Genomic DNA, 13281 nt, shown 5'->3' with positions numbered 1-13281 from the left:
TGGCTTTGAACTCTCAATCCTCCTGCCTCAGCCTCCCAAGCCACTGGGATTATAGGCATGCCCCACTGTGCCCAGTGACAATATCTTGAATAGAGAATATATTAAGTCATCTGTGTTACCAAAGTGTGTCTCTATTATTAACTACTATGCTAATCATTAATTAGATTAAAAACATTTCAGATAAAGAAAATTTCAGGCAACGAGTAGACCAGTATAAAGAACTTGGGTTGAGTGTTCCAGGATGAATTAGGAAGAGCAGGATGTTACAGCAGAAGTGAGGGGGAAATAGCAGGAAAGCGTTCCCAAATGAATGAGTTCATTTGTCTTATGATTTGAATGTGTCTCCCCGCACCTACAGCAACTCGCTTTCCCAATGGTACATACTGCCCAGCTGCCATGTTCGAATGCAAAAACCATGTTTGTATCCAGTCCTTCTGGACCTGTGACGGCAGTGACGACTGTGGCGATGGTTCTGATGAAGAACTTCACCTGTGCTGTAAGAGGGAGAAGAGTGGGCGGAGAGGAGGTGCTGGTGTCCGGCAGAAGCTGCTGTTCTTTACATGCAGTGTGTGATCTTGGGGGACAGTTTTGCAATTTTTGAGGACTAGATGAATGACGGGTATTGGTGCAATGTCACTTGGTCTTCTTGCTTCAGTTCTGTAACCTGAGAACACTGGGCCAACATCCACGATTTTAAAAGTTTTGTGGCCTTAGGAAACAATTTCTTCAGAAGAGATTTTAGCAGGACACTCAGTGTGCCTGAATAGTGGCAGGTCTGCTGGTTTGAAGTCAAGGGGGGGCAGGAGGGAGATTGTGACTGTTCTGCTCCATTCTAATTTTAGTGCCCCTTGAAATACTCACTCCAAATCCCTAGAGCTTCCTGGAGTACTTTAGAAACTTTTGAGACTTTGTCCTTTAAGAAGTTACTTCCCTTTAATGTCATAATTCTAAGGCCATCAAATCCCTGTTGTTATGTGATACACACTTATTTTTCAAACCGGTGAATTTCAGGTATGGGGCAGAATCATTGGGGGAAGACTGTCCTGGTCTCATGTGTCCTGGCCTCAGCCTTGGCTCAGGCCTAATGAGGTGGAATCTCTAAGGTTGGGGTGTTTTTTAAAGCTCCTTACCTTTTTAGTTTAGTCACTATTGGCTTTAACAAAATGAATGAAAACAGAAATTATTTCAACCAACTGGTCACATGCTTTGAATCATAGTAGAAAAGCTAGGACCTTAGTTCTCAAAGTGTCTTCCGTGGACTAGGAATATCATTGTCATCTGAGAAATGCAAAATCACAGGTCCCACCAGCCATGGGGCTGATAGTCTATGTCTGCATGAATGAGACTTCCAAGTAATTCTGATACAAGCTAAAATTAAAGGACTTTGTATAAGTAAAATCATCAGTGCCCGAGAGCTAGTTGCCGGTCTGACTTGGCTACCTTTGTCTTCTGAAGTTCACATTACCTCTTCTGCTCTTTCTTATGATACATCAGAGTATTTCTTTCCCTCAAGTACATGTCACAGTGGCATTCCAACACCTTTTTTGGCCATCTCTTTCATTGTTGGAAGCTAGCTATTTCTTATTTTGTTTATTATTTTGTTTTTAATTTGGTGCTTCTTAACATATTAAACCATGTAAAGTTTTCAAGGAAGTCCTTAGCAAGTAACTTCTTTTCATAAGCCAAAATGCCATAGCTAGTAAAATTATAGTTGGATAGGTGGTGACACACCCGTATTTTGACAATAATTAGCACTGCTCTGATGTTGCCTTAACCCTCCACAGCAAATAATTCTTGGAGATGGTTCTATTAATACTTCCAAGAACCAATCCTCAGATCTGACTATTTCCCCTCCACGAACCCATCTTTTTACAAGTTTCTCCTCTTGATCTCTATGTGCGGTGTCAGGTCAGAAGGAAAATCAAATAGCCCAGGTCCTCTATGTGAAAGAAGATGCACATGGATACAGAGTTCACTGAATTTGTGGCATGGGCAGAGAAGATCATGTCCCCTGTACCCCACAAATGAGGAACCCGGGTACTACCCTTAGTTTCTTCACAGCTATGTTAGCAGCAGCTGGAGGACTCAATCTGGACCATAAAATGAGTCAGGATTTCATGGTGAGATTCACCATTAAATTTAAGAAGTGAGGGAATTCATCAAGGAACATCCATCACAGGGTTAAAACTTTGTGAAGACTTCATGCTCTAGAGACTCTATGAGAACAGCAGAAGGCAGAAGGATTGAACAATGAATGGCCCCCACACTACTGGGAAGAGAGCCCCATGTGGTCCCATTGGCCTCTCATGACCTCTGCTTCCTCCTCACTCTGCACTCCAGCCAGGAACCTTTATAAAGCTCTCCAAACCTGCCATGCTCCTCTCTGATTGAGAATCATCCTCTTATGACCCTTCCTCCCTGTGCCATGTGACAGACCCCCCAGTAGGTGCTTCTCAGATGTAACAGAACAGTCAATGGGTGGAGGGCTGCTTTTCTGCTACAAGTTCCATGAAGACAAGAACCATGTCTTTCTGTCCCTCCATGTGTTTAGTGCTTGGTGCTATGCCTTGGTGTGTGCTGGACACTCATAATGTATTTGCTGATTGATTTAATCAAACGAGCAAATGAATGAACAAAGCAAGCCTGTGCTGGTCTGGTGTGGCAGTTTTAGGTATTGACATTCTTTTTCTCCTCTTCACTTGCAATTTAATTTTTCCACCTTTTTTTTTTTTTCAGTCAATGTTCCCTGTGAAACACCCCATCGTTTCCGGTGTGACAATAGTCGCTGCATTTATGCTCAACAACTGTGCAATGGTGTGGATGACTGTGGAGATGGAACCGATGAAAAAGAGGAGAACTGTAAGAAAAGGGAGAAGGAGACACTAAGGGCCCCCATCCCAGCAGGGACTGTGTGTCAGAGAGGCTGTTGACAACATTGCAACATTCAGCTTTATAGGATATAATCAAATCCCAGAGTGGGAAAAAAAAGTAGTGGTAAACTAACTCTTCCCAAGGAACAGAGTTTTAGGAGTTTTAGTAGGTTTAGCTGCTTCTCTCCATCACAATTAGGTGTCCTTCCTAAAATTATGCCACCAGGAGCCCATGGTCTTCGTGGATGCCAAGGCAGGTGAAGAGAGAAATGGTGAGGGCATACAGGTTTTTGACTTCCCAGGTCTGGAAGTGACAGACATTACTTGAGCTCAGTTGATTGGTCAGAACTAGTCACATGGCCCCCAATCTAACTACAAAGGGCATTGGGAAATGCAGGGAAGCATAGTGAGCATCAATTATTTCCATCACAATTGACCCTTGTGCCACAAAATATCCCTTTATACTCCCCCTCCCTCACACACACATCCGTCCTTACATGACATAACTCAATAGTCTCATTCAGTAACTGAAACCCAGGAGCTCTGGGTAATGGACCTTAGTGACTCCATTAATTCCAGAAGGGGCTCCTCTTGGTGTGGTGACCCATAAACTAATACCCTAGTTTTACCATTCACAATAGATAGTGGAGGAACAGAGAAAGCATAGCAGAAATAGATGTTTCCATTGGAATGAATGAATTAATGACTCCTTGAAATCACCTGTCTGTAGCAGTTCTGAAATACTGGAACTCTGAAACGATATGTGCATGTATCATGGGTGACACTTGATCTGTCTGTTGTCAGTATTAGCAGTAGCACTGCTTTCACTCTCATAAGCACACTGGCATGGAGAGTACACAATAGTGCCACCCTCTGCAGATACTGGGAAAGGCCCCTACAGGTCTTGGAGCTGCTCTGGGAGAGGAGCTCCTATGCCCATTTTTCCTTAATGCTTTCATTCTACTTTTTATCAGTTCCTTGTTCATTTTCCTCTTCTAATGAAGAAGGAAGGGGGAAATATGCCCTCCTTAGGGACAGTACAGTTTTCTAAACCTGCTTCTTACATGTAGAATGTTGGGTTCAAGAGTGTTTTTTTTTTTTTAAATCTCAGTCAGTCATATTATTTTAGTTTATTTGATCATCAGTATCTCTCAGGAAGTAGCAGGCATTTGCTTTTGGTCAGTTCTAAAATTTAATGATTTCACCCAGAGTTCCTTTTGAGACCTTGCTCTTAAATCTGCCTTGTTTCTTTGCATGCTTTCTGTTACACACCTCAATATCCACTGATGGTCACTTATACTCAGGCCATCTAAAAAAAAAAAATAGATGGGCAGTCATTTTATCCATCTAAGACGTTTTACTGGGCCTTTGTGTCTCAAAGCCTTTTAAACATCAGACTTTTAATTAACTTTCCCACACTGCAAATTTCTGGGCTTAATTTCCTTTCATTTCTGCTTACTAATCAGCCAATTTCTCCCTGAGCTTCTCTCTTTCTTATACTACCTGGTCAAATTCAGGTAATTGCAACCAGTGCACATTGCTAACATTCTGTCTTCTTATCTCTCTTCTTAGATCCTCAAGTTCAGTAAGCACGCAAGCTTCCTTCCAGATCTTCTGTGGTATACCCTTCCCGCATGCTTTGCCATTGCAGAACATTCATCTCCATCTTTTCTGCCTCCAATATCAGTTTCCTCATTGCTTGCCTTCTGTTAAGCCAATGTCAGATATTTTAGGTTTTTGCTTTGGAAATACTCTTCTCTCATCACTCTGCTGTAGCTGCTGCAACCAACAAATCTCAAAGTCTCAGTGGTGGAACATAACAGAGACTTCCTTTTCATTCATGGGAAGGCCAGTATGGTTTATACAGCTCTCCACCCTTTGTTTTGCCACCTGTCACATGGCTTCCAAGATTGCTTCAGGAGCATAAGAGACAGAGAGGTCCAGGGGCTTTTAATTGCTTCTACTCAAAGGTGACACATGTCACTGCCAACTCACTTACCACTGGCTAGAACTACTCCCATGGACATGGTCCCAAACTGGATGAAAGGAAGACTGGAAAATGTAGGGAAGCATATATTTATTTGGTGAGCAATAACTGTTTCTACCAGAGGGAAGCATCTTGTTTCATCTTCATGTTTTAACTTTAACTTGTTTTTAAATTACAGGCAGAAAACCAACCCCAAAACCTTGTACAGAAAATGAATTTAAGTGCAGCAATGGAAATTGTATTTCACAGCAGTATGTATGTGATGATGTTGATGATTGTGGTGACCGTTCAGATGAAACAGGCTGCAGTAAGTTAACACTTATTTTTGTGCTTCATTGTGGTAAATTAAGTTCACCTAATAAAGTGGGTGATGACCATGTACTTCTCTTGAATTTACTTTATGCTCCAACCTGTGATCAAGCTCACGGCTACCTGTTATTGAGTATTTATCCTGTACCAAGGCTTTATGCTAAATATCCTATGTGGGTCAGGTGCAGTGGATCATGCCTATAATCCCAGTGGCTCACAGGGCTGAGGCAGGAGTATTGTTGAGTTCAAAGCCAGCGTCAGCAACTCAGCGAGGTACTAAGCAACTCAGCAAGACTCTGTCTATAATTAAAATATAAAAAAGGGCTGGGTATGTGGCTTAGTGGTTAAGAGCCTGTAGGTTCAATCCCTGGTACAATAAACAAACAAACAAACAGATAAATATCCTATATGGGTTATCTCCATTTAAAGACTCTGATGAGTTGGGTATTATCCATCGCCCCTGCTTTTTTCCCCCAGTACTGGGGATTAAACTCAGGGCCTTACTCATTCTAGGCACACTGTCTACTACTGAGCTACCTTCCCAGCCTATTATTCCTTTTTAAAAATATACAAATGAAGAAACCAGCTTAGACATTATATAAATTGGCCAGGATCTCACTGTGTCAAGATTGCGTCAAGATTTGAGCTTCAGGGCACAGTTAGGATGAAGTTATAGGACCTCAAATTTGAGGAGGAAGCCCACAATTCCATGCAATTTCTGATTTTGTTGAGGACTCTTGGTGAACACTTGACCCAGAACATTTGCATCCTGGGAATCCTAATCATATTATAGATATTAGAGCTGGGAGAAGATTATAAAGTCTATACACATGAGACCTAGAGAGGTTTTGTGGCTTGTTCAAGGATATCTGAGCTAATAATAATTGTTGTGCATTTAGTAATGTGGATGAGACATGACTACCAGTCCTGCAGACATTTGGAAGATAATAGGGACTAATGCTGTGGCATCGAGCTAGGCTGCTTATATGAATAGCCAAATTCTTAGATACAAGACACTGAGAGTGGCTCAATAAGAAATAAAGTATGAATAGATATGTTTAGCAATGTGCAGTTGTGATAAGGTCAGAATGGATCTTTATTGTAAAGCTTTTGTGAATATGGTGTGGAGTGTGTACTTCTGTATTCCATCAGATGCCATTGTGTTTTTTCTTTGGGAAGCGGGTGGTACTAGGGAGTCATTGTACTTTGTGGTTATTTTTCTTTTCTTGAAATTTGGTGGTTTTAGTCTATTTAAACTATATAAACTATTACAGTTATTGTACCCTAAGGGACCCTGAGATGTGGTTAAAGATCCTCTCATCCGATACAATGGAGGACATAAATATAAATCTATTGGGATTTGAAAGAACTGAACCAGAGATTCCACAGTTCTTTTGGCTAAAATATTTAGAAGCCTGTGACCAACAGGCAGGTGGATGCAACTTGACTCCTTTATGGAGATAAACACCATGCCCCACTCCTTTATCTTTGTCCATCTTTGTCAGCTTCTCTCTAAGACTGAGGTTTGGGGGTAGATGGAGATTGAGGATGAAAGAAGCACACTGATAAGAATGACAAGGATGAAAGCCAGATGCCAGGGACAGACATTGGCAGAGACAGCACCATGGGCAGCAGGGAGCAATGAAGTGCTTGAGTAGAGTCAGAACTGTGAAAAGCCTATCTGGGAGCATCTGGACCCAGAATGGCAGGGACCACATGAGCTATTCATATAGGCCCTATGAAAATAAAGTGTTGGTTGATTTAACTACAAAGGTTGTAAAATCTAGAGAACACATTAATAATTAAGAGTAGGTCTGGGGTGAGGCTCAGTGGTAGAGCATGTGCTTAGCATGTGCAAGGCCCTGGGTTCAGTATTAAAAAAAAAAAGAAAAGAATTTGAATCCCATTACTAAGAGAGAACTATTCTGAAAGTCTTGTAAACTTTTGCTGTCTTTTTTTTTTTTGCACATATATGTGCACATAAATTTTTTGATATTGAACAAATTTAAAGAATATTCTATATTAAATAGTTTTACAATCTTTTTCTCCATTTTATTATAGATATTTCCTATGTCAGAGTATCATTTGAAGCCTTGAATTTTAATGACTGCATAAAAATCAATCATGTAAATAATCATAACTCATTGCTTCTAAGATGTATACTTATTTTTATATTTTAACATCTCTGAAACCAAGGTGCATCTTTCAGTTGATAACATGCCATAGTGTAAGTTCCAGACTTCTTCTATTTTAATGTTACATAAAATAATGGTGCATCATCAATGGTGTCTTAGATTTGATAAAATACACAATAACGTAATTTATTCCCTACTGTTGAATAGATATTTGAGTTGTTTTCAACATTTTCTTGCTGTAATGTTATGATCCTTAAATACAAGTCTTGTTTTATTCCTTCATGGGGGAGGGTTCATTAATGTGAAATAACTGGGTAAAAGAGTAAAAGATCTTTACTTTTATTTATTATTTTATGCTATAGTGCTGAAGGGTCAGCCTTGCACAAACTAGGCAAGCCCTCTACTTCTAAGCTACATCCCACTCCAGTATGAATATTTTTTTAAAACCTTGATATATATAGATAGATAGATAGATAGATAGATAGATAGATTAGATAGATAGATAGATATAGATAGATGGATAGATAGAGATATTATAAAGTTCCCTTCCATACATACTAACTTATGGTTCAAATAGCATGTATGACATGCTATTATATGACATGACTATGTATTTTATTGTACCCTAGGCAACACTTGATATGTGTATAATGAATTGGTCAATATTTGGCAAATTATAGTCTTAAAACTATATAATTTCCCTTTATTTATAGTTTGGTTCTAATTTGAATCAGTGCTGTCTGTCTATCTAGATATAGGATGTTATAGATATAGGATGAGAGATAGCACAGTAGGTGGTGATAGTTGCAAAGCCCCTGGCTTCATAGTTTTTGAGTCCAGAACTGGGTGCTCTGAGGGTGAGCCTGGCAGAGTCTTATGAAACAGGAAAATCACCTCCAGGCTGTAACTTTACATACGTTTGTGTGAATGGCATTCAGGCTGTTCCCAGAAATTAGAATAAAAATGCACCCTGACCTCTGGAGGCTTCTGGAAAGGGATCCTCCCAAGATGCTTGACAGCTCTTCCCTCTGATACAACACTCAGCTGTTTGTTTAGCTTGTGCCTTCCATTTGTCATGCTGGATTTCATTTTTTCAGATATGGGAAAAGAAAGAACATGTGCTGAAAATCTATGTGAACAGAATTGTACCCAGTTAAGTGAAGGAGGATTTATCTGCTCCTGTAGAACTGGGTTCAAAGCTGGTATTTTGGACAGAAACTCCTGTCAAGGTAGAGTATATTTCCTTCAGTCCTTATTAAGAGACTCTCATAATTTTTTTTAATGTCTCTCTGGCTATTACCTTTTATTAAACCACTATTTTATTCTCTTCATGGGGCTAAACTCATGGTTTGGGGGCATCAAAATACTCAAGAATGCCAATTGCTTTTCTTCCCTGCATGCCTAGCAAAATGCCTAGCAACTAGTGTGTGCACAAAATATCTGTGAAATTGTGTGAATAGTGAAGACCTTGGTGATGGTGGCAATGTATGATCAATTAAAGACAATCACCAGGCTTACTATCTTTATCTTGAGTCCAACAGCAAGTATTTATTACACACCTGTGTAGGTGATGCATGAATGAGGTATAGAGTCGGAAAGAAGCATATCAAGAATATCAGTGATGAGTCTGATTCTAGGTGTCTTTTATTATGTGAATTTGCTGTGTCTAATTTATGTGTCATACTTAAATGATTGTAAGAGTTCTTTTGCACGCTGACGCTTAAAAACTCAATTGAGAAAGCAAATCGATGACTGTTGTTCCTGAAACAAGTTGGCTGAAGGGAAGTGATACCAAGAATAACACTACAGATGCTTTCTGGGTGAAGAATTTCTCTGTTTTGTATGAATTCACATGGCTTCAATTAAACCCTATCTCCATTGCTTATGAGCTTTGGGACTTTGGGCTTAATGATAGTCCATACTTCATACAGGTTTTGTTTTTTAAAAAATATATGAAATTAGTAAAAAAAAAAAAAAAACCATGAGAATCAGCATCTGAACCTTAATAAGTGGTCCTCAAATGTATCATTGTTTATTTTCATCTGCACTCTTCTTGATTCTTGTTGCCTGTAAATATGAATTTAAACAAAAACAGGGTCTCTAAGGAATGGGTGGGAACAGATGTTGCATATTTGGTTTTATTTTGCCTGCAGACATCAACGAATGTGAGCAATTTGGGGTCTGTCCCCAGAACTGTCAAAATACCAAGGGAAGTTATGAGTGTTTCTGTGCAGACGGCTTCAGGTCGATGAGTGCCCGCTACGGAGAACGATGTGCAGCTGACGGTATGCTGGGCTCAAGTTAGGGGGAAGCAAATGCCAAGAGCACCCCATACCAGGAGATGAACTTTCAACTCTCAGTCTTCCTGTTAACTGACCAGATACTTTTCTTCCAATACCTTTCCAGTTTCTGTTCTCCACTTCTCTCTTCGCCTCTGTCAGTTTGAAATGCTAACTACAATCTCCCACCAATACATAGGATTAAAGCAAGAGTCAGGTATTTTTTAATTCTGGGTTTGGCCTCTTGTCTACCTTAATATAAATATTTCGAAAAGTGGACAAGATGTTACCTTCCAGAAGATTCCACTGCAACAAGAGCTTGCAGGAGGGATCGTCACCAATAGAAGGTACCTGAGGAGGCCCTTGAGCTGCCACTCTAACAAGGTCAGGGTCTGAGGCCGTGTAATCCAAGATGGGCACAAAAACATTGAACTGGGGCGGGTGGGGCAAGTCAGAGACACTCTGCTGCCCTTCCCTTTGTTATTGTTCATGGACTTTTAGCAACAGACAGGAGGAGTCTGGTGCATTCATAACACAGTCATTAGTTTATATTTTAGATTAATTATATTTAGCATTAGGCTAAATTATATTTAGATTCAGGCCAAGTGAAAAGCAGTAATAGGTACCAGACAGCAAAGACAAAAGAGAAGGACTATAAGTCAGAGGTTTTATACATGAAATTTCACAGGCCTGCTCTAAATCCCAGTTAAGGGATATATGGCTTTTTTCTTTTAATTTAAAATTTTTACTAGAGTTTAAGAAAATTGTCCTTTCATTTTGTTAATTGTGGGAAAATGGATATTCTATATATTCATATAAATTGGGCTTCTAAAGCATATGTTTGACTTAAATAGGACAAATACTTAAGTATTTTATCCTCCAAACATTTTTGACAGTGAATGAAAACCAGAGTGATGGCATTTGAACAGTTGGTCTGGTAATTAAGCAGCAAACTTTAAGCTGTTTAAATCTTTTAACTAAGGAGATGATTAAAATAAGTTAGAATATTCATACAAAGCATAATGTCAAGATGGAGGAAATGTATAAAATGAACTTTTAGAAGTTACTTAAATTGTATTTGATTGACATTATGCGAGTAGATTAAATTTTTAAAATTCTAGAAAAGCATCTTGGGATGAATCATCATTGAAAGCTGCTGTAGGTAATTTTTTTAAAAAATAAAAACAAGCTGCTGCTTTTTTTTTTTCTCACTAGCTAGGAGCTAAATTGGGTCATAGAGATGATTACCTGCTAAAAGAATCATAAAATCTGTCAGTAAAGAGTGAGGAACAAGAACTTCCTGGTAAACTTTTGGTGAGGCTGTGAATGTTATTTCCCTTCTGTGAGACTGAATGTCTATAATCTTGTCTGTTTTAATGTCAGCAAATAAAGAAAATAATTCAATGAAAATGAGGGATCTCATTTTCTCAGCCTCGCTTTGCTCTAAACTGTCACTAAGGACACAGAATAAAGAAATGATAATATGGCTAAGCAGAAATATTAGCTTTCCACCTGAAATGGGGATGAGAATGTCCACAGTCATGGATTTTGGAACTCAGTTGTATGGTCAGCTTTATTGATTAACAGAGATGGTCAGATTCCTATAAAAATTCATGGCTTTTCCCCCTTATTTATTTTATGTGTTCTTTTTAGATACATAGTGTATATTGACATGTTAGACATACGTGGAGCATAACATTCTAATTAGGATCTTATTCTTGCAGTTGTACATCATGTTTTTTTAAAGGGAGGTGGGAATACCTGCTATGCATCTTATATCCTACTTTATATTTTAACAGTTCAGGTTGAATTCAAACCGATAAAGTAGTCTCTTTTTGTTTCCAGGTGACCCTCCATTGTTGCTCCTGCCTGAGAATGTTCGAATTCGAAAATACAATATGTCATCTGAGAAGTTCTCAGAGTACCTTGAAGAGGAGGAACGTATCCAAACTCTTGATTATGACTGGGATCCCGAGGGCATAGACCTCAGTGAGTATGAACTTTGGCATCTGTCATTGATAATAAATGACTTTATTAATATTTAGATGTTGAATGGGGGGAATTTGTTTTTTAACAAGGGGGTTTTGTTTCCCCCATGGAAAAAAGCTCCTGATGCCTTACAGTGGACTTGAGTTCCTGCCAACTTCTCCCAACTTTGCTTCAAACCTTCTCCCAACATCTTATCTTTACTTGTACAACTCCCATTCTTCCCTACCATTGTACACTTGGGAAATTTCTACTCAGACCTCAAAGTCCCAATGTCATGTCCTCTGGGACATCTGTAATGTAATTGTGTAATGCACCCATGAGCCTGCAGCATTGTATACACACTTCTACCAAAGCACATGTGACATTGAGCTGTATAGCTAGTGGTACACAGATTTTTCTCCCTATGCACTAAACATGTGCTCTCTGGAGACAGAGATCTCATTCATTTCTATATGCCTAATATCTGGCACAGCACATGTGGTGGGTGCTCTAAAAGCTTAGTTTGGGTACAGGGAAAAAGTATAAAGCCTATAATTGGGCCTCTCGGGGCTATATGGGAAGTAGTAGTGGGTAAAAGTCAGAAAACTGGTTTTCTATACCTATAGCTCATCTTCTCTCCTTGTTTGCCTCCAATACTACATTTATAACCTTAAGCGATTGTAACCATTTTCTGTATCTCAATGTTTTATATGTAAAATGAAAGTAGTCATCTTATTCTTCCTACCTACCTCTGAGGGTTATTTTGGAAGTTGAATTACATAATTCATATGAAATGCTTTGAAAAATATCAGTAACTACGTCAATGAAAGATTTATTATTGTTGTATTTCCTCCACATGTATTCATGCAAAAAATAAACTTTTCAAGAAAGATGTGTATCTAGGAAAGCAGCAGATGCCCAATATATGCTTTAAAACTCAGTCTCCCTGTGCTTTTAACATACTTGCTGTATATTGTCCTTTCATCTGTACATAAAAAAGAACTCCTCATCTACCTGTCTCTTCTATTGTCACTGATCCTGCATATGAATTGTTTTTTTTAATACATTCTGTTTTGGAAACTAGACCTGAGAGCAAATAGGCTCTTGATCAATATTTTAATGAGTTACCCTCAAATAGAGATGACTAAGAAAATATTAATAAGTTGTCAGTTGAAATATTTGTAGCAAACAGCTCAAGTATGATAGGTTTGAGGTTTGATCATATTGATGTAATTGAATTATTAGTATTATAAAAACAAAGGGGAAGTAGAGATGTTAATAGATGAGTAGCAGTTCACTTGATTATACCCCATTTCCTCCCTTACTTGATGTTCTTAAAATGAAACTGGCATGTGTCTTCCTTTGTAGGTGTTGTGTATTATACTGTACTGGCACAGGGCTCTGAGTTTGGTGCTATCAAACGTGCCTACATCCCCAACTTTGAATCTGGCATCAATAACCCTGTTCAGGAAGTTGACTTGGGCCTGAAATACGTAATGCAGCCAGATGGACTAGCAGTGGACTGGGTTGGAAGGTAAATTTGCCACACATCTCCTTCTTGCTTGTTCTGTCTTCCTGGCTAGAGCTCTCTGCTGCTCACATTGGCATGTGACTCAGTTGGGCCCAGGTATGGATGTGCTCAGCTGTTGGTGTCACTGGGCAATGCCTGGGCTTGCCTTTGGCCTGGCAAACTCCTCTGCTTACCCTAGTGTGTCATGTAAACATCATCCTTT

The 13281-nt window shown here is 39.1% G+C and overlaps 1 protein-coding gene across 4 annotated transcripts in view; it reads left to right on the top strand.

Moving 5' to 3' along the window:
• Positions 1 to 13281, top strand: part of Lrp2 (LDL receptor related protein 2) — a 193938-nt gene that overhangs the window by 163939 nt on the left and 16718 nt on the right. For all 4 annotated transcript variants that reach the window (XM_040294432.2, XM_040294431.2, XM_021727069.3 and 1 more), the window contains 7 exons: positions 359 to 496; positions 2737 to 2859; positions 5036 to 5164; positions 8399 to 8530; positions 9455 to 9586; positions 11426 to 11569; positions 12917 to 13082. In XM_040294432.2, coding sequence (XP_040150366.2) covers positions 359 to 496; positions 2737 to 2859; positions 5036 to 5164; positions 8399 to 8530; positions 9455 to 9586; positions 11426 to 11569; positions 12917 to 13082 — 964 coding nt within the window. The remainder of the gene's footprint in view (positions 1 to 358; positions 497 to 2736; positions 2860 to 5035; positions 5165 to 8398; positions 8531 to 9454; positions 9587 to 11425; positions 11570 to 12916; positions 13083 to 13281) is intronic.

Source organism: Ictidomys tridecemlineatus, chromosome 7 (genome assembly GCF_052094955.1).
Source record: "Ictidomys tridecemlineatus isolate mIctTri1 chromosome 7, mIctTri1.hap1, whole genome shotgun sequence".
Lineage (NCBI taxonomy): Eukaryota > Metazoa > Chordata > Mammalia > Rodentia > Sciuridae > Ictidomys > Ictidomys tridecemlineatus.
The sequence above is the reverse complement of the archived record's forward strand: the minus strand, read 5'-3'. Positions and strand labels throughout refer to the sequence as shown.